The following is a 19,675-nucleotide window of genomic DNA, read 5'->3' on the forward strand; positions in this document are numbered from 1 at the left end:
GGGTGTCAAAAAGCAAGGTGCGCCGTTGTTATCCCGGACCACCAACGCAGAAAAAAAGACAATAAAGCAGAGTATCAAGGGGCGTAGGTGTAAAATATGTACACAAGAAGTAGTAGAAGAAGAAGAAGAAGAAGAAGGGGGGGGGGGAGTATTAGGAGCATGAGGGGTAGCAGGGCTATTCCCTAACTGCTCGCTGTTTGGGCAGGCGGAGGGTGTGGACTCTTGCTAGAGCCTTGCACCGCACCAGCCTGAGAGCTACCGCTGCGCTGGGTCTGAGGTGTTGCGCTCCGGCTAGCCTGGGGAACAGCACCATTGATTGCCGGCGAGCTGGTAACATTTACCCGGTTTTGTTGATTGGCCTGGGGCACTCGCATCATCGGGGAAAAGCCTTGATTCTGAGGAACTTGCATGGCTGGGCCAGCATTGGGAATGCCAGGTTGCGGTGGAGTCTGGAAGTTTCCGTCATGCGGAACCTGGAAGTTGGCTTGAACGTTATTAACATTGTTCATACCACCTGCGGCTGCATTGATAGCAGCTTGCTGAGACATGCGTTGCTGCTGGTACTGATTTAAGCGGTCAGTAGCCAGCTTGTTCACTTGTTCAGCAGGCAAGTTTGGGTTCGCTCGCTGGATCTGGCTTTGGAAGGTGCTTATTGTGGGAACAACCCCACCGGAGAGGGGATTGGGCTGACCCATACGAGGCGATGGCGTTGAAACCCCTTGTGGTGTGTTTCCATGGAACGATGGGCTCTGCATTCCTCCCTGGGCCTGGAGAGCAGCCATCATAGCAGGATTGTTCGGGGCACCGTTAACATTTGGCAAATTCATGTTTGGCGAGTGAGATCCTTGTGTAGCAAACTGCTGATTGTGGAACTGTTGCGGGGGTTGCTGGGGCTGGCCTTGCTGGGGAGGAACCTGCTGTTGCTGCTGACGGGATTGAAGCAGGCGCTGTTGTTCTTGCAACCGGTTTGCCTCTCGAATAACTCGGGCATTGTCAGGAGACGCCTGCATTGGCATCCCAGGGCGAACGCCCACGTTCTGTTGCATTTGACCTTGAGGCATCATCTTCACCGCCATGGCATTGGCTGGCATTTGACCATTGACAGGTGCAGAACCTGCAGGCAGGCCCTGCATTGGCTGAGCACGAGCTTGGTTGACACCAACATTGGGAGCCATGCCAGCAGGAACTCCATTCGGTGTACCATTCGGCATATTAGGGTTGGTCGAATTCGGAGGAATACTGTTAGGGTTCCGTCCTTGAGCATTCATCATCTGTTGCTGCTGTGGATGGTTAGGAAGCTGGCCAGCACGCTGGGCTGCGAGACTCGCTCTCTGTTGGGCGATCATCTGCTGCCGGTACTGCTCTTGACGCTCTTGAAGTTTCATTTCCCGGTCGTACTTAAGACGGCTGAATTCAGCAGGCGACGAAATTGGAGGCTTAGGCTGATTAGCCTCGTTCACTTTCCTGAGGGAAGCAAGATGGGAAGCATGTTGCTGCTTCTGCAACATTGTCTCCCGCTTCTTCGCCAACTTCCGCATAGCATCAAGTAGAGCAAGGTGTCTTGAAGATCGGCGCCTATCCACACGCAGAGGCTGGGTTGTCCGGCGACGAATCGGCTGCTGCTGGGCTTGGCCATTGTTTGCTTGTTGCTGCTGTTGCTGCTGTTGCTGCTGCTGCTGCTGCTGAGCAGCTTGTTGTTGGGCAAGAACGGTACGTTGCGCAGTTTCAAGCCTTTGATGATAAGCTCGGAAGTACTGAGTCTTGGACATGTCCGCAGGCAAGCCTTCCAATCCCACCCAGCGTTCAAAGCACTCCCAAGGAGTCCGTCGTTCAGCTCCAGATGTAAACAATGATGGCGAGGTCAAACAACCTGAGATGAGAGACCAGTTATAGGAATACTCTTTAACCAAGCGGCGAAGTTCGTCATCCTCCGACATTGTCCACTGCGACGACTGCCGGGATTCGAAAAACCCAACCGATGGCATGGGGTGCTCAGTGGGAGGCCGGAAAGAATGACCTGGGTGAATTCGGTCTCGAATATGCTTGTTCTCTGGTCGGAACAGGGCAACGTTGGTCTGCTCTGGTGGAATGTCCGCGATCCGGTGATCCGAGTCGGACCCATATTGAGAGTAATCGTACCTGGTACGCTTTCGAGGACGTTCATCTTCCTCGTTAAAGGTGATTTTGGATGAGGCAAATTTGGAGACAGGAAGGAGCTCTGTTTTCCAGGCAGAATCAGGGAGATCTTTGAATGCGGGGAGGCGAGTTTCTTGGGCAAGACGAACTGGCTCATAAAGCGGCAACTCATCCAACAACTTCACGGCAGCAGGGGTCATATCAATCGAGAAGTTAAATTCGTCGGAGCCAAGAGAGAATATGGCCGCAGGCGCAACTGTGTCGCATATATCATGTCGGGGCTCCTCGTTGAACCCATCACTGACCGATTCCTCCTCGGCAGATGGGACCAAATCGGGTGTTGGGTGAGAAGCAGCGAGGGTTTCATCTCCTGTATCTTCCGGAGATGCCACCTCCATTTTAGAAGTGTCCTGCGTCGTGGTGGGGGAAGGAATCCTCGCCGTCACGCGTAGGAGTGCCCGATGTTCTTCGTCACTGTTGACATACTCTGCACACCAGTCGGCGCAACTTTTGGCGGCGGCCAGTTTCCATTTACGCTCTTCCCGAAAATCTGTGCGCATCCATTTCATGTGGTCCAAGAGGACATCCAAATGACTAGACGAGCGGGGGGGCTCGGCAGACCGTTTCATCTGCCGCAAGGGCCACCGATTCGCATTCTGAAGGGCATAGATACGTCGAAGAGTCCGACAATCCATCTGCTCTTGGTATTCAAGAAGATGGTTCGATGTACTCAAGGTCTTGTGGGCGGACGCGAGAAGGGTGTTGAGGTTGGTTCCCCGTGGAGGTGCATAAGCCCTATTCAAAAACAGGGTGAAAAGGTAGTCCTGCTCCTCATGCAATTTCGCAACCGCATCCCCGGAATCCCGGTTATCGAGGTCCGATGTGTCGCTCTTGTCTTGCAAGGAAGAAGGCTGTTTGGGAAAAACAACAGTCGATACTCTGGATCTTTCCTTCTCGCGGTCCTTGCGATCTTTGAATCGCATGCGGGCGACACTGTCAGGAGTATCAGGCTCAGTGCCATGACCTCGGTCATGGGTTGCTGTTCTTGGTGTTTCTCCAAGAATTTCAGACACAGACTTGTGTCTAATCGCGCCTGATGAAACGCGAGTCGTCATACGAGGCTGGGAGACATCTGTTTGGATGGGAGGTATTGATATTGGAGGTTTGGCGACGATACCCTCCTCCGCAGAAGGCTGAGTTCCTTCCGGTAAACGCTCCGTCGGTGATAACGTCTCTGTCCGAGCTACGGCCGTTTTTGCGGGAAGCTTCGTCTCGGGAGATTGGACCAGAGGGTCCTGTTCGACTTCCATTGGATCCTGGTCAATTGTCGAGTCCACACTCTCTTGAATCACCTCATTTGTCGGAGGCACGCCATCCACAGTATTATTCTGCATCGACTGTGCTTCTTCCAATCGCAACTGCTCGTCTGGGGTGGACGGCACGAGACCTGGACGAGGCTTCATAGATCGAATGTGTTTGGGACTCGGTCTGCCAGCATCTGTCAATTCCTCACCGGGACTAGTATCAGGCGAAGCATCGACGGGAGCAGGAGTATTATTTGAAAAGGGATCGATGGAGGAGGCGGGTGAGAGAGGTTGTTCTAGGTGTGACGGGCCTAGAGTGAGAGAAGGTCGAGAGTCGGATTTCTTTCGGGGGAGTGTATGGGGAGGGATTTCCAGAGAGGTCGTCGTGCTTGTCGCAGCTGGTACCGCTGCAATAGTAGAAGGCTTGACCTCCACTCCATCGTGCTCTTGGGAACTCAGAGGGGTCTCAGATACAGACGCGCTTCCGTTCTGGTTCCTACTAATATGGTGGAATGGGGCGGCCGAGGATGGAACAGCGACCCCCTGGAGCCGGCCTGGGCTCGTGGCTGGCACAGAAGACTGGTTCGGGCCAGTTGCATGCTTCACGGTCGAAGTGACAGTCGGTATTGCGGCTCCTGGCTGGGTCGCGATGGGCGCAGCTTGCGGACTGGGTTTGGTCGGCAGCGAAGGGGCGTGACCATCGACCGTAGGCGGGGGCGTGATGCCAGCTGCTTCTGATGTTTTGGCGTCTGTTAAGGTAGCTACTGCGACATTTTTTCTGGTCGGAGAACGTTGTTGCGCATGAGTGGGTGATGGAAGGGTGATCTCGTCGAAGTAACGACCTCTGCGACCAATATCAGTTTATCGCGCAATTGCCAGGGAGGGAGCATTTGAATCATTTAGATTCTTTTAAGTGTTTTTGGAGGATTGCGGAGCCTTTAGGGTGATAGGAAGAGGAAGAAAGATTGAGACCTACCTGGCGAGGTCGTTGGCGTCGAGAAAGGCCTGTTCTTTCTGCTGATACAGAGAGTCGGCGGTCGCGCCCTCAAACCCCACGGTCGCATAATACAACTCGGTCAGTTTTCGCTTGCGCGACAACAAACAGTTTCTGAGCCGATATTAGCCAAAAATGCATCGTTCGCCGGCCAAAACCGCTCGTCCGTCAGTCTCGATTTTTTTTCGCATTAATACTTACGCGATCTCATCGTTCTTAGACCGGAGAAGCTCGTCGCGGAGCATGAGGTCTAACTTGGGAGCACAGCATCCGATTAACGTGGGGGAAAAAGGAATGGATTGACCGAGGTCATTCAGATGGAAAAAATCGCTTGAAAGGATGAAATCGGGTCTTGGAGTCGCGTGAAGCGATGGAAGGCAGGGAAGGGAGGACTTTTCTGTACGGGTTGGCACGGGAAAAAAGGGAAGCGCCGGCGAGCAGATGGTCGTTGAGGTATGGTACCGTACGCGCGAAAATTACCGCCAAGGACCTGCCTTGGGGAGCGGCAGCGCGAGCTTGTCGGTGGAAGATGACGGGCTGCAATACGGGGCCAATACAGAGGACAGAGGACAGGATGTGATGGCAATGATGAGACAAGAGCGACTTCGGGCATCTCGCCAGCTTCGTGGGGGAAGGCCAGTATTCTCATCATCCTCCAGGGCGCGCCCGTATTGTGTATTTCCAACAAGACATTCTCCAGGCCGCGAACGGATACCTTGACGCCTCAGGCATATACAACTACGTTTCGAGACACCTAGGTGGTAAGGCACTCAGGCACTCATTGATCCAGGCACCAAGGCACCTATTACCCTATCGGCAACCGATAAGGCAAGAAAAAAAATGCTGTCGAAAAGCTCCAGGCCCATTTCCCTGCGTTCTTCATCCTACCATCCCCCAACCTTGAATATCTCCTCTCTTTCAATTATTGATACCATGGTTAAGCGAAAGCGCAATGATCCCTCTAAGGAGGAGAAATCGACCGCGAGTCCTGCCAAGACTGTCAAGTCGGCTCCAACTCCTTCACAAGTTCCCGATGCAGCTGTGACCATCCAGGTTGTTACCGGCTCCTATGAGCGCGTGTTGCACGGCTTCACGGCCGGCTTTCCAGCATCCAGCTTAACTTCCAATGATGCAGACGCCTCCATTCAATGTGTCGACACCTTCTTATTCGAGGCCCACGAGTCCGCCATCCGTTGCCTGGCCCTCTCCCCGCTTCCCAAGGCCACCGACTCGCCTGACGCCCAAAAGGTTTTCATGGCTTCAGGATCCACCGATGAGAGAATTCAGCTATACTCCCTGTCGGCGGCACCACCAGCCGTGACTGATGAATACCCCTCGATTCCCACCCTCGCCGGAAACAAGATCCTGGAGAACCCGAAGAACCGCGAACTGGGCTCGTTATTGCACCACACCGCCAGCATCACCGCATTGAACTTTCCATCACGCAGCAAATTGCTCGCTGCCGCCGAAGATAACACCATATCAGTGTCCAAAACCCGTGATTGGACCGTGGTCTCGTCCATCAAGGCTCCCCGCCCGAAAACCCAAGGCCGCCCCAGCGGTGATACGGCACCCGAGGGGGCTGCGCCATCCGGAGTCAACGACTTTGCAGTGCACCCCAGTATGAAGTTGATGTTGAGTGTTGGAAAGGGCGAGAAGTGTATGCGGCTGTGGAACTTGGTGACGGGTCGGAAGGCCGGGGTCCTCAACTTTGGAAGAGAGATCCTCCAGAGCGTGAAGGAGGGCAAGTGGAGCAGTGGAGAGGGACGTCGTCTTGCATGGAATGCCGCAGGAGAAGAATTTGCTGTGGCTTTTGAATGGGGTGTCGTCGTTTTTGGCGTTGTAAGTTGCTGGATTTCTTTTGACTCATCGGATTTCGGATTTCGATCTCGCATGCTAACCATGATACCTGGTACCCAGGACTCGACCCCCAAGTGCCGACTCCTCCCGAGTCCACGAAGCAAGGTTCACCAGATGAAATATGTTTCCCTCCCTTCAGACGGCGAGGAACAAAAAGATGACTTACTCGCGATCTCTACCGAGGATGGTCGCGTGATCTTCTATTCGACTACCGCACTCCAAGATCCGGAGGAGGGCGATGAGTCGACAATTCCTCACGCCACTCAGGTGGCGCAGGTTGGTGGGAAACAAGCGGGTTTTCCTGGTCGCATCAAGGACTTTGAGGTTCTGAGCCTGGAGGAGCAAGGGAACGAGTTCCGTAACGACTTCGTGCTGTTGACTGCTAACAGCGACGGCGTTGTCCGTTTCTGGAAGGTCAATGGACAAGATCTGGCTTTGGAAAAGCAAGACAAAGCCAAAAAGGGCTCAAAAGAATCCAAAGACTCTACACGGCAAACCGGTAACCTGTTGACAACCTACGAGACAGGAAATCGCATCACTTGTCTCGCTGCCTTCATCATGCTGCCAGCGGAAGACCCATCAACACTTTTTGCTTCTGAAGATGAGTCTGAGGAGGAACAAGAGGAGTCAAGTGAGGATGATGATGAGTAGGTGACTGTTTGTTCTCAGAGTTGATTACTATTATACCCATTGTATTGTTAGATCGGGATGATATATATATACACACGTATTCGGCTGCGTGAAATAAAACTTCGTACTAACGCAACATTTCACGGGCTTTTTTTCTCATCTTCTCTGTCATACTGATCCTCATATCTCTCATATCATGCAGCATTAATCGATTCGTGTTTGCAGCTAGGTGTCTCATGCAATCTACCCTTGACCCTAGCAAAGAGGAGAATCTTCGCATCTCCGTGAGCATATCCCATCAATTTTTTTCATCACAACTCCCACTCATGCGCAGCCGTTGCCGCTTCCCATAAGCTGAAATCCTGACCCTCGACGGTAACAGCCATACCCAAGACTGAATGCCCCAACCCTCGCAAGGAGATAGGGACGTAATCTAACTGTGGCAAATATGGAAATGCCCTTAATCGTGTAAATCTATCAATACTATGGAAAATGAAGCTTCACAGATTGTTACAGGCACTCGACGGCTGACTACCGTAAGTCTCAAGTCAATGGAGCTTGTCGCATTCTTCTCAAGGGATGAACAACTTTAGTGTTGATTGCTCAACACTCTCTATACGTACAGATCTGGATGAGTTCGAAAGGTTCAAAGGCTCGGTCCCAAAATTATTCCATTCGTAGTGTACAAGCTCGCAAAGGATGACGGTCACCAGAACTCGTGGGGGGTGCTTTTGTGTGAATCTTCACTGTCGCTGTCATCACTATATCCTGATAGTGGGTCCTGCTAATCCTATCCCAGACAACCAGCTAGGGAATAGCACTGACCATGTTACTAAAGGGAATGGGCGACTGGCCTCCCAAGAGGAGGTAAAGCGTGAGTCAGATCGTCAAGCTGAACTACAAAAGAAACCATCTCATCGAAGAACCTATTTTAGGGTGGAAAAGGTACCATGAGGCGCATTTCGCAGTCAGTACTGGATGCGACGCGTAATATGATGTACTCAGGATGGAACAGAGTTTGACTCTGCAGATAATACTCGCCTATGAGAAGGGCCTGCTTTACGAGACTATCCACGGCCACGAGATGGACGCGCGGAGCTACCAGAAGGGTAACTTGTATGACCTAAGGGAGGTGTTCTTCAACGAGAGTGGTTGGGACCAGGTTCCTATGTATACTTCTAGCAGATTCGACCGTCAGCTGTCTCGGTCTAAACTTGAAGAGATGCTGTCTAGTTGGGTGATCTCCAAGAGGGTTTCTCTTAAAAGATGTCGTTTTGAGTGACAAGATTCTTAGGTATCTGCATATCGAGTACTCTTGATACTAACAGTCTATCATGTAGATCGTGGTTGAATATCTCTGCTAGACAAAGATCTCGATAGACCTTTCTAGTGTCGTAGCATTTGGCTCACATGAAAGGACTATGTCGCTATCAAGATGTCACGGTCTTTGGATGACAATTTGATTGGAATAAATTTGACATGGACTGTGAAGTACCCATAATATCTGAGTAAATTCCTATGAATAAAAAATAAAGACAGTAGAAATTAGCCCTTTAGTCATAATAGTGATTGTAAATATGTAGCTTTACCTCTAAATACGTATATTCATCAATTTTCTAAGAGTGTTGAACTCCTATCATTCCTATTTCTATTTTTATATCCCAGCATACTTGTACTTGCTTCAAGATTGCACAGTCAAGAAGCCAGAATTAGAGGCAGATGAGGAGAGAGAAATGAGCAGCCTGTTTGCACAGGACTAGACTAGCCTTTACGGAGATCGAAGGTGAAGTTGCCAGCAAAGAGTGGAATATCGAAAACAAGGCAGAGGAGAGACAGCTATTGAGTATATCTGAGCATCTTATTCATTCTGCGTGAGAGCTCTGCGTCTTCCCTAAATACCCCCTTTTTGATTGAGTTACTTATTTCGCAAGTAGTTATTTGCTACAGTTAAGCACTGCCACGGAGACAGGATTCACCGCCTGGTGAATCCCTTTATTTTCTGCCTTACTTTGTACCGTATATTCGTATCCAATACCCCATCCGCACTGCAAATCACTACTTTAATCTGCACATATTACAATACCTAACCGATGCGGAGAGGCCACTCTCAGCACGTCCTTTGCAAGCTGGCCTCCTATCGAGTTCTCCTGCTTCATTTCTTATCTCCACTGCACCCTCTCTAGGCAGTGGCAATTCGCAACCATGAATTTCCGTAACCTTTTCCTATCCCTTTTCTTCGTCTTCGCCTTCAGCCTTGCGCTGGCCCAGGCTGAGGATGCCAAGGAGCCCCGTGGCCCCAAGGTCACTAGCAAGGTAATTGCTTTTGGATATTGATTTCACGAGGCAACAGTTAATTGGTGAATGCAGGTTTACTTCGACGTTCAACATGGCGATGAGTTCCTTGGCCGAATTACCATGGGTCTGTACGGCAAAACTGTCCCCGAGGTGCGCTATCCTACTTCAGCAGAGCTATGGGACTATGCGCCCGATCTCTGACATTGGTGTATCGAGAATTACCCCTGACTTACTGACGTTCTGTCTTCGTTGATTAGACTGCTGAGAATTTCCGGTATGATACTTTTAAACTCCCTGCTGGCTGAGCTGTATCGATGATTGATGCTAACCATCTTCAGTGCTCTGGCCACCGGTGAGAAGGGCTTTGGATACGAGGGCTCGACTTTCCACCGTGTCATCAAGGACTTCATGATTCAGGGTGGTGACTTCACCAACCACGACGGTTCGTGCGAGTTTGTATATACAAGGATGGTATCGTGGCTGATCTGTTGGGCAGGCACTGGTGGCAAGTCCATCTACGGCAACAAGTTCAAGGATGAGAACTTCAAGCTTCGTCACACCCGCAAGGGTCTCTTGAGTATGCATACCTTTTTTTCTAATCTGCCCGCTCAGTCCTGGAAACTCACAAATATTTAGGCATGGCCAACGCCGGCAAGGATACCAACGGCTCTCAATTCTTCATCACTACCGTCATTACCTCGTATGATTTTGCCTTGACCCTTTTGCACCTGACCCAGCTCTGTGTGACTAAACAATATTATAACCTTCTAGTTGGCTTGACGGTCGCCACGTTGTCTTCGGTGAGGTCCTCGAGGGCTACGAGATCGTGGACAAGATTCAGAACGTCCCCAAGGGCCGTGGTGACAAGCCCGAGAAGGCCGTTAAGATCGTGAAGAGCGGCGAGCTGACGATGGATGAGTCGGAAACCGAAGACAAAGGTAGCCGCGACGAGCTCTAGTCCGGTAACGGACCCGGTTTCTACTTTGCTGCTTTGGACCCAGGGTGGCTGATAATGCATGCTTTCCCTTTAAGACTACGACGCCGACGGATTGCCCATCGCCCACGAGACCGAGACCGAAACTGCTGCTGCCACCGATGACGCGGCTAACTATTCGATGCAACCAGTTCTGATTTTCTTGGTGTTAGTTGCTGTGGTGGGTTTCTATATTCGCCATCGTCGCAACCAAGAGCGGGCCAACGAGAAGGAGTTCGAGGCGTAAAGAGTAGATTATAGAGGAGCTAGAAACCAGAAGAAGTATTGAAGAATTCAATATCTACGTACATAAGATGCATGTTAGGTAGCCCATCAGCTCCGTGGCCCGTGGAAATCACAGCAGATGACTGTTGACCTGTCCGCTATCGTCTTTCTTTCACTCATTCTTTGTCTCTCGTATGAGCTTTTTCTTGGCTCATGCTCCATAGGGCCGATCCTGAGAGCCTCATCTCAACATGGGTCGTGGGATTTCCCCCAGTTTGATCACCGTGACTAGTGACCTAAGTCTCATGCCGATGATCGTCCTTCTCCGCCACTCAGAGCCTGTGACTCTGCCCTTAGTCAGCGTACACAGGGGGTCCGGACTCCCTCAACTGGTCAGTACAAGAAAAAAAAAATCTGTCTCGCCGCCCTAATCTGTACTGATACAATCCAATACATGTCTATACGGGCTGCCGGTACTTTTCTGGTACTCTGTTCAGCCATAGCGAGACTAGTTGCCCCACAGGTACCATGGTCCCTGGGATAAGTATCTTTGCCAAGGGGGGAGCCCAGCAGGACAGGCAAGACGCTGCAGGAACATGGCTCAACCACAATACCGACAATACACTAGATACGCCCCAATACACACGATACGGCGGAGGGACCGCAGAATACACTGCACTGGCCGGCGGGCACTGCCAAGTGGATGACTGACCGTGTACCCAGGAAGTACACGATTTGCCTCCTTCCCACAGAAAACCGGCCTTGACTTCTTCTCTTCTTGTTTTACTCCCATCATCCCTTTTTCCCACCTCCCACCCATCCCTCTCATTTTCTTCTGTGCTCATAGAGTTCTTAGAACCGGGGGATTTTGCATTTTTTTCGTCTTTCGCCCCTCTCTGCCCTGTCTCCTTTTTGCCGACATTTTTTTTCCCTATCACCCTAGGGGAAAAAATACGAGAGGACCTGACGACTTCACTTTCTAACGTCCTTCACTTGTTCTTGACCGTTATTTCACATTCCCTCCGCAAGTGTTCTGTGTCCAGTCGCTTGCGCCCTAGTACCAGAGAACACTTTTTAGTGAAGTTCTAGCAAAAACCTGTACGCAAACTTGTCCCTCTGCCGCATCGAGATTTTTCCATCCGCTATTCTTTCGACCAACCGAGACTAACGCTGAGGTGATCTTCGCGACCACAGAAATCTCCTTTTCAATCGCAATCATGGCCGACGGTCTCCAAATGGGCAGCCTGTCCATCAACGACTCTCAGCACGCGCCCGCGCCCGCTGGTGGCCCCCCTGGCCGCGCTGCCTACATCCCTCCGCACCTCCGCGGACGGGGAGGCGCCGCCGCTGCAAACGATACCTCTGCTCCCCCTGCCGGCCCTGGCTATGGTGGCCCTCGGTACGCTATCTGACATGAAACGCATGGAACACAGTTCCTTTTGCCACTTGGTCCACTAACCCCAAGCTGCTTCTCTAGGGACGGTCCTCGCAACAACTGGGCTAACGCCAGTGCCCCCAACTTCAGCCCTCGCGGCCCTGCCAACGGTAACCCTAGCTGGATCCCAGACGGTCAAATCCGGCCCTTCAATCCCCATGCTTACGGATACCCAGGTCACGGTGGCTCATACGGTGGTGGTAACTACAGTGGCGGTGGTGGTAGTGGTGCCCAGGCTCGCGGTTCGGGCGATGGCCAGTGGCGCGACGGCAAGCACATTCCCGGTCCCGCCAATGCCCGCGTGGAGCGTGAATTGTTCGGTGTCCCCAATGATCCTACCAAGCAGCAGACTGGTATCAACTTTGCCAACTATGACGATATCCCCGTCGAAGCCTCTGGCCAGGACGTCCCAGAGCCCGTCAACACTTTTACCAACCCTCCCCTCGACGACCACCTCATCTCGAACATCACGCTCGCCAGTTACGTCACTCCCACTCCCGTTCAGAAATACTCCATCCCGATTGTCATGAATGGCCGCGACTTGATGGCCTGCGCTCAGACCGGTTCCGGAAAGACCGGTGGTTTCTTGTTCCCTATCCTTTCGCAGGCTTTCCAGAATGGTCCCTCTGTTGTTCCTAACCAGGCCGGTGGCCAGTTCAGCTACGGTCGTCAGCGTAAGGCCTACCCTACTTCGCTGATTCTTGCTCCCACTCGTGAACTGGTCTCCCAGATTTACGACGAGGCTCGCAAGTTCAGTTACCGTTCCTGGGTCCGCCCTTGTGTCGTGTACGGTGGTGCCGACATTGGCTCCCAGCTCCGCCAGATTGAGCGTGGCTGCGATCTGCTCGTTGCCACCCCCGGCCGTCTGGTCGATCTGATTGAGCGTGGCCGTATCTCCCTCATGAACATCAAGTACCTGGTTCTCGATGAGGCTGATCGTATGCTGGACATGGGTTTCGAGCCCCAGATCCGCCGCATTGTTGAGGGCGAGGATATGCCCCGTGTTGAGGACCGTCAGACTCTCATGTTCTCTGCCACTTTCCCCCGCGACATCCAGATGCTGGCTCGTGACTTCTTGAAGGACTATGTCTTCCTGTCTGTCGGCCGTGTTGGTTCGACCTCCGAGAACATTACTCAGAAGATTGAGTATGTCGAGGATGCTGACAAGCGTTCCGTTCTGCTTGATATTCTCCACACTCACGGTACCACCGGCCTGACCCTCATCTTTGTCGAGACCAAGCGCATGGCCGACTCCCTTTCCGACTTCCTGATCAACCAGCGCTTCCCTGCTACTGCGATTCACGGTGACCGTACTCAGCGCGAGCGTGAGCGTGCCCTGGAGCTGTTCCGTAACGGCCGTTGCCCCATCCTCGTTGCTACCGCTGTTGCGGCCCGTGGTCTCGATATCCCCAACGTCACCCACGTTATCAACTACGACCTGCCTACTGACATTGACGACTATGTTCACCGTATCGGTCGTACCGGCCGTGCTGGTAACACTGGTATCGCCACTGCCTTCTTCAACCGTGGCAACCGTGGTGTCGTCCGTGACCTGATTGACCTTTTGAAGGAGGCCAACCAGGAGGTTCCCAGCTTCCTAGAGAGCATTGCCCGTGAGGGCAGCGGATACGGTGGCCGCGGTGGCGCCCGTAGCCGTGGCGGTGGCCGCTTTGCCAAGCAGGACTCCTTCGGCTCCCGTGATGTGCGTCGTGGTGGCATGGGCGGTGCCCCCTCGTCCTTCGGTGGCGGCGGATATGGCGGTGCCCCCTCCTACGGCGGCAGCGGTGGTTATGGCGGTGCCGCTCCCTCCTATGGCGGCTATGGTGGTGGCAGCGGCGGCTCATACGGCGGCAGCAGCGGCGGCGGTGGTTATGGCAACCCCTCCGGCGGTCCCACCGGTCCCTCCTCTTGGTGGTAAATCAGTTGTGGTCTGATGACGAGGCTGTCGGGTCTGATTGGTTCTCATTTCTTATTTCCTTATGTCTCTCGTTGACGGATACGATCAGAACGAACCCTGGGTTTCTTTTTTCCCTGCTAGCTGTTTCTCAGGGACGGCTTTGTCATGACTGCCACGACTTTCCTATGCGTTTTTAGAGTCATGTTCCGTTCTCTCTTATCTCTTTTCCTTTTCCTGTATCTGTCTTATCTGCTTTTATTCTTTGTTTCTTTTCCTATTTCCGCATGTTTTTCATGGCTTTCCATCTGGCCTTGTTTAGACACGGGGCGTTCGAGCAGTTCTGATTTCCATTATGTGTTGCTCCGGGTCCCTTTCATGACAAGCATGTGTCCCCGTTTTCCTCTTCGAGCAACCTCGGTGATCGGCACTGCATGAACATCATAGAATGCGTTGTCTTTTACTGTGTCCGCTCTCATCAGATACCCCTTGCGTTCGAGCGTTCCCACATCTGGGGACGACGTTCGAATGACGCGCGCGCCGAATGGAGAGTGCCGGCTTTTCAACTCTCCTCGAAAAGTGCTTTCTCTTACATCTGCATACATCTCTCTCGGTGCTGTTATGGCTGCGCCGGTCGAGTTTTGCAGCATAGACTTCTGACAGCGTCGGTATCTTATGGCGGACTCGTTATCTGCGTTTTTTTGCTGCCCCTCGTGTTAAGTCTTCTGTGGTCGATTTCGCTGTTTCAGAAACCAAAAAAAATTCCGCGCTTTCTTTCTCCTGGCTGCCGATGGCTTTTTTTAATGATGGACCAACACCAAAAGTTCGGGGAGGCGTGCAACAATGGGCGAAGAAGGACAGAACCCTTGTTTGCTAAACCTTCAGATACTGGGTCTCTTTCCTAATTCTTGCTGGCCATTATGTTTTGCCGGATGGATTTCGAATGGGGTGTTTCTTTGCATTCTGTATGGCGTTGGCTTGACATCTGTTCTCATGTTATCCTCGAGGGTCCGCGGAGGCTGATTGTTTCTACGCTATTCTCTTGCATATCGTTTTTCTCGGATCCATGGAGGTTTGGGACGCTGTGTCGCCGGCGCTGCATGAATGAGTCGCTCTCAAGCATCATGGTTTGATTTTCGCATGGTTCAAAGTTTGGGAGGACGCAGAGGGGGCCTGGAATCTCGAGGCCGTGAGAAGGAAAGCCTTCTTAGTTCAATGCAATTTCGAAAAGTACTTGCATTTTTATTCTTAGGAGTATTATCTCTTAGTGATTGTAGTTTGATGCGGACCAGTCTCGCTTGAGGAGCTATTCTACTAGCCTCTAAGCTATAAAACGATAAGGGTTCTCTGTAACGTGCCAATGCCCGGCGGTAAGTCATGTGCTATGGCCAACCTCCTCCGGATGGAAATGAACTATATATGCCTTCGCAAATGCAAAAGACACTGGATTTCTCCCTAGGAGTTAGGTATCGCCCAATTCTCAGCTGTCGGGATGTCAACGAAAGCCTATAAGATGCGTTTCTTGGGCGTTTCTTCGTACACCAAACCGTTCCATATAATCTCCAGTAAAGACGCTTAAGAGTAGGGAGCTCATATAGATTTTGGATACTTACTGAATTGAAGTATATGAACAGTCTAGTCAACCCCTTTAATAAAAAGCTATCAACGAATACTAGCAGCTAACTTACTTTCACTCCCACTTGGAGTCTTCGGTTTCCACCTTCTATACTTCACTCTTCTCTAGCATAAGACGCTATTGTTGGGCCTTCCCACTTATGCCGTCCGCGAAAAATCCAATCCCCACAGGCGAATACCATAACGAACCCAAGCACAGGCCCGGCATAGTTCATGTTCTCCCCGGTGACCGGCAGCGTCGACGGGAAGGGAAGGAAGATAACAAAATAAGTAGCGAAGAGAGTGGCAAGAAGGTTCATGGGAAGGCCAAATTTCCCCAGACTAAATGTTCCCTGCGGGATATTTTGGGGCGCCATGAAGCGCTTTAAGACAAGAAGGATGAGAGGAATAAGATAGGAAATGTAGAGACCGAGCGTGCTGAGCGACAGAATAGCGTTGAATGCAGCCATGGATCCGATCTGGATAAACGAGAGTGCGAAAATACATGATGTGACTAGGAATAAAGCACGGAGGGGGATCTTATAGGTTGGGTCGATGAAGGCAAAGAAGTTGGAGAAGGGGAGTCCGTTGTCTCGAGCGAAAGCCCAGGTCAGACGTGTAACGGAGGCGAGACCGTTGAAAAGGGCTACTCAGCCGGGGAGCATTCCCATTGCCATTAGAACGCAGGTGGCTGCTTTGGATCCGGTTGCTTGGAAGGCGATTGTGATGATGGAATAGCCCGTTGCGCTGGTGACAGCTTCGGTGTAGTCGCCCATGCAGTAGAGGACCGCTATCAGATAGCAGAATGCGAGGATTCCGTTGATCAGGGTACCGTAGATCATGGAGCGGGGGACGACAACTTGGGCGTTCTTGACTTCTTCGGCCATGTGAATTACACCGTCGACGCCTGTGGACATGGCTTAGATTGCTGAATATTATGATAATGGAGAGACGTACCAGCCAGCGGAGTAATGACACCAATAAGACCGACGGAGAATACCACTCCGGAATCCTTCCAGCCACTCAGGCCACCGACAAAGTTATCCCAGACAAACGAGTCGGGGTTTCGAGGGGCAAGGATAACGAAGACTGCGATGGTGACGGGTAGGAAAACGACATGCTTGATGCCCGCAGCAACCTCGATACCTCCCATGATGCGACGCGCAAATATATTGATAATGATCGGGACGATTGCAACTGCCCACATGAGTAGCGTACCCCGCCACCTCACAAGCTCATATTCAGGGTGTGCCAGCACAACCATGCCTTGAATTTGGGTTCCGATGAAGTATGGCGCGATGCAGACGAGAGCGGACCAGGAGAAGACAGTGACCCAACCTGAAATGTTTAGCGTGCGACTATAAACGAAGGAAAGTTGCGGGGCATGTATCTACCCTGGAAGAAACTAATGAATCGACGACCACGAGGTGCAAGATAATAGCTCCAATGATATTGAGCACCGGCAGTTGGGTGTCTTGTCAAGGTCGGTGTTAGCACTATCAAATTGCAGTCGTTTGTGCACGTTGCACATACAGAGAGGCAAGCTTGGCTAAAGAGCATGCAATAGCCAAATTACCCACGGTACTTAAGATAATTCCATAAACAATCGCTGCAGGGCCGCCGTTATACAGCCCCGAGAGCAAACTGCCACCAGCAGATTCCCATGTGGCAAGCAGGCAAGCGGAAAATGCCATCGAAGAGAAGAAGCTTAGATATCTCTGTTAAACTATTAGAGTCTGCCCAGGTCAATTAATCGCCTAAATATTTACCTCCAGTTCTTGTTTCTGGCGGAATGTGACGCTCGAATAGACACCATTCCCACTCCCTCCTGGCCCTGAACGCCCAGCGCTCCCACTCTTGATTTCCATCTCTTCCTGCATATTGAAACACAACCAAAGCCGGAAAAATGGGGGGTGGGGGGATATTTACAGAAAGCAGACCAGTCGGTCTGAAGACGGCAAGAAGTACTCGATGCCATCTGTGCCTCTTTATTTCTGTAGACAGGTGGTCGACAGGGATCTTGATGGCGCCATGAGTGCGAAACGAATAGACGACACTTCGAATGCGAGTTGTTGCACCGCGTCGAAACAATTCTGTTCGCTTCGGCGCAAACCCTTGTCGTTCGCGTTCTAGTAACAAGACCGGTGCTATTTAGTGCTGGATCTGGACTCTCTGGCGAGCAGCGGACTGCTGCGTAGCAAATTTAGTGGCACGAGCCCGGCTTCCGCGCTTTGTCGTTGGTTACTGATAGCTATTGCCAAGTAAAAGAGTTAGTCTTCCCTAGTAGCTAGTCGACGCGGTCTTTTTAATCTGTCGTCGATTCCCCGCCCCCGCAATTTTGGGTCTGTTCTGGGCCATACGGACAATGCCATCGAAAAACCTCGGGCCCACCTGGTCTCAAATCATCACGATGTTCGATTTAGCCGATACACTATACTACCAGGATTCGCATCCTTGCAACGGAAGGGATGCGTGCTATCATTCAAAACCAATAGCCACCTCTGTTCCCTTCTAGTGAGTAGGGTCGGGCTCGAAGAAACAGTAAGAATCGTGATTTTCAATGGAAAGAAATTTAACTACCAAGATGGCTGACCAAATGAACCTTCCAGGCCCTGTCAAGCGATAATCGCCGCACTATCATCTCCTTGGCCTCGGTGTCCCTTCCGATTAGGGCCATGATCTTTGTGCTCGTTAAGTGCGGCTCGGCAAATTATCTCAAGCAACGAGGGACCGTTGTCAATACTCCCATCTCAACCGCTTTGGTTCTTGCTACTGTTCAATTGTGTTGTCTTGTAGAAGGCCGTTGACCATAGACTGAGAACGCATCAGGACCGACTTGATGAAAAGTAATATCCAAGCCTGGAGCAAATTCGCCTTCGCGGCTCACATTCTGCTCGTCGTTATCTTGTCGCTTTTGAAAATGTCGACCATTTTGCTGGTTTGGAAGTTAAAGCCAAATAAGATCGTTAGCTAGCGGCTGTATGATCACGGGTGGGCAATATTCGCCGTGTCCAGCAAAGCTTTCCAGTGTGAATGAGCCGATCCGTGGCTATATTCCCCCGAGAGATGTGCTGGAGACCCGATACAGCATATTAATGCCGATGATGAATACTGTGCACCTTGAACATATTGATATCTACCATCAATTCATCAAGATATATAGCAAGGTTTCGAAACCATCACATCGCTTGACAGGGAAGAACTGATAAAGATTAAAGACGGGCTGGTGAAGGAGCTGGCGAAATTCTTAGATATTGTCAATTACTATGGCCGCCATTTGTGCTCTTCCCCCACAACTCACACGAACACATACATTTCTTGACTCTACTTCTGAATGAGCAGCAGCTTCTGATCGGTAATGATGTGGTCCACTGTGAAGAGGCCTGCACACTGTTTTTGAAGGGGAAAGAAGCCACATAAGTCTTCGGGAGGCAATCTTCGACAGTTGCCATGCTATTGAAAGCCAAGATGCGGTCAACAAGCACAAAGAGGAGCGGTCATAGCATTCATCTGAGACTAGATGTCGCTGATGTAGCAACAAAGCATTAGCGAGTCATTCTTTGGCAGCTCTTTGTGGCTACTGATTGATTTGCTGTATTTCTTTTTTAGCCCTATTGCTCAGAAGCCCAAATTATGTAATCTATGTATATGTGGTTGCATACGCATTACTCGCTGGGATCTTTCCAGAAAATGGTGTCAGTCTTTGAACCTGTCATTGTTATTGAGTTCCTCCTCCGTACTGAGGTATCTTGCGATTTGTTCTTCAGCCATCTCTAACAAAAATGGCTCATGGTCAATGTTTTCATTCTTCAAACTCGATGCAAGAAGAATTTAGTCGAACAAAGTCCAAGAAAATCGAATTCGAATAAGTGGTCTCGTTTGCGAACTGATCTACAGCGCTTTTTACCTCGACCAAAATCCTAGCCGAAAGAATTATGGCCTGTTTAAGTGAATGAATCATACCAATTGAGTATACTATACACATTTATGCCTGAGACAAACCGGTGAAAGTTGAGAAGAGGGCATAGCTAGTATTCAAGGAGGGAAGGGGGGTCTTTTGAATATGCAGCAGAAACGAGACTCAAGGTCACTTTACACTTAGGAAGGACCATACTTTTGAGTTAATATAATCATTTTGGGAATAGAAAACCAACGTATTTTACATTCATAGAACACCCCTGTAAGTCCATTGGAGCTGGCAATGGCCTTTTGGCAACCTGACGGCTGTGTATTACCGCCACTATGATCGATACCTAGACTAGCGTAGATTTCGAAGAGTTATGGCTGAATTGAAGCTATATTACTATTGGGATGT

At 51.0% G+C, this 19,675-nt stretch overlaps 7 protein-coding genes across 7 annotated transcripts; 4 read left to right on the forward strand and 3 right to left on the reverse strand.

Annotated features, from left to right (window-relative positions):
• Window positions 1-182: 182 nt before the first annotated feature.
• On the reverse strand, window positions 183-4,679 carry eaf1 (MYB and HSA domain protein; the record flags this gene model as incomplete). The annotated part of the gene is made up of 3 exons (XM_057080961.1): window positions 183-4,284; window positions 4,417-4,548; window positions 4,636-4,679. 3 exons carry the CDS (start codon window positions 4,677-4,679, stop codon window positions 183-185), a joined length of 4,278 nt encoding a protein of 1,425 aa, XP_056929798.1.
• Window positions 4,680-5,367: 688 nt separating this feature from the next.
• Window positions 5,368-6,945, forward strand: N7462_009248 (putative 60S ribosome biogenesis protein Mak11; the record flags this gene model as incomplete). Its single annotated transcript, XM_057080962.1, has 1 exon — window positions 5,368-6,945. The coding sequence occupies one exon, from the start codon at window positions 5,368-5,370 to the stop codon at window positions 6,943-6,945; it is 1,578 nt and encodes a 525-aa protein (XP_056929799.1).
• Window positions 6,946-7,930: 985 nt separating this feature from the next.
• Window positions 7,931-8,264, forward strand: N7462_009249 (uncharacterized protein; the record flags this gene model as incomplete). The annotated part of the gene is made up of 2 exons (XM_057080963.1): window positions 7,931-8,176; window positions 8,253-8,264. 2 exons carry the CDS (start codon window positions 7,931-7,933, stop codon window positions 8,262-8,264), a joined length of 258 nt encoding a protein of 85 aa, XP_056929800.1.
• Window positions 8,265-9,126: 862 nt separating this feature from the next.
• N7462_009250 (peptidylprolyl isomerase) lies at window positions 9,127-10,439 on the forward strand (the record flags this gene model as incomplete). The annotated part of the gene is made up of 8 exons (XM_057080964.1): window positions 9,127-9,237; window positions 9,292-9,369; window positions 9,477-9,493; window positions 9,558-9,661; window positions 9,716-9,796; window positions 9,856-9,919; window positions 9,991-10,157; window positions 10,252-10,439. 8 exons carry the CDS (start codon window positions 9,127-9,129, stop codon window positions 10,437-10,439), a joined length of 810 nt encoding a protein of 269 aa, XP_056929801.1.
• Window positions 10,440-11,634: 1,195 nt separating this feature from the next.
• N7462_009251 (DEAD/DEAH box helicase) lies at window positions 11,635-13,770 on the forward strand (the record flags this gene model as incomplete). Its single annotated transcript, XM_057080965.1, has 2 exons — window positions 11,635-11,816; window positions 11,895-13,770. 2 exons carry the CDS (start codon window positions 11,635-11,637, stop codon window positions 13,768-13,770), a joined length of 2,058 nt encoding a protein of 685 aa, XP_056929802.1.
• Window positions 13,771-15,476: 1,706 nt separating this feature from the next.
• On the reverse strand, window positions 15,477-15,830 carry N7462_009252 (amino acid permease; the record flags this gene model as incomplete). Its single annotated transcript, XM_057080966.1, has 1 exon — window positions 15,477-15,830. The coding sequence occupies one exon, from the start codon at window positions 15,828-15,830 to the stop codon at window positions 15,477-15,479; it is 354 nt and encodes a 117-aa protein (XP_056929803.1).
• A 180-nt stretch (window positions 15,831-16,010) lies between these two features.
• Window positions 16,011-17,240, reverse strand: N7462_009253 (uncharacterized protein; the record flags this gene model as incomplete). Its single annotated transcript, XM_057080967.1, has 5 exons — window positions 16,011-16,267; window positions 16,318-16,698; window positions 16,755-16,834; window positions 16,894-17,078; window positions 17,130-17,240. The coding sequence occupies 5 exons, from the start codon at window positions 17,238-17,240 to the stop codon at window positions 16,011-16,013; spliced, it is 1,014 nt and encodes a 337-aa protein (XP_056929804.1).
• Window positions 17,241-19,675: the final 2,435 nt, after the last annotated feature.

The sequence above is a fragment of the Penicillium macrosclerotiorum genome (genome assembly GCF_028827735.1).
Source record: "Penicillium macrosclerotiorum strain IBT 26536 chromosome Unknown utg000009l_segment0_segment0, whole genome shotgun sequence".
NCBI classification, from domain to species: domain Eukaryota; kingdom Fungi; phylum Ascomycota; class Eurotiomycetes; order Eurotiales; family Aspergillaceae; genus Penicillium; species Penicillium macrosclerotiorum.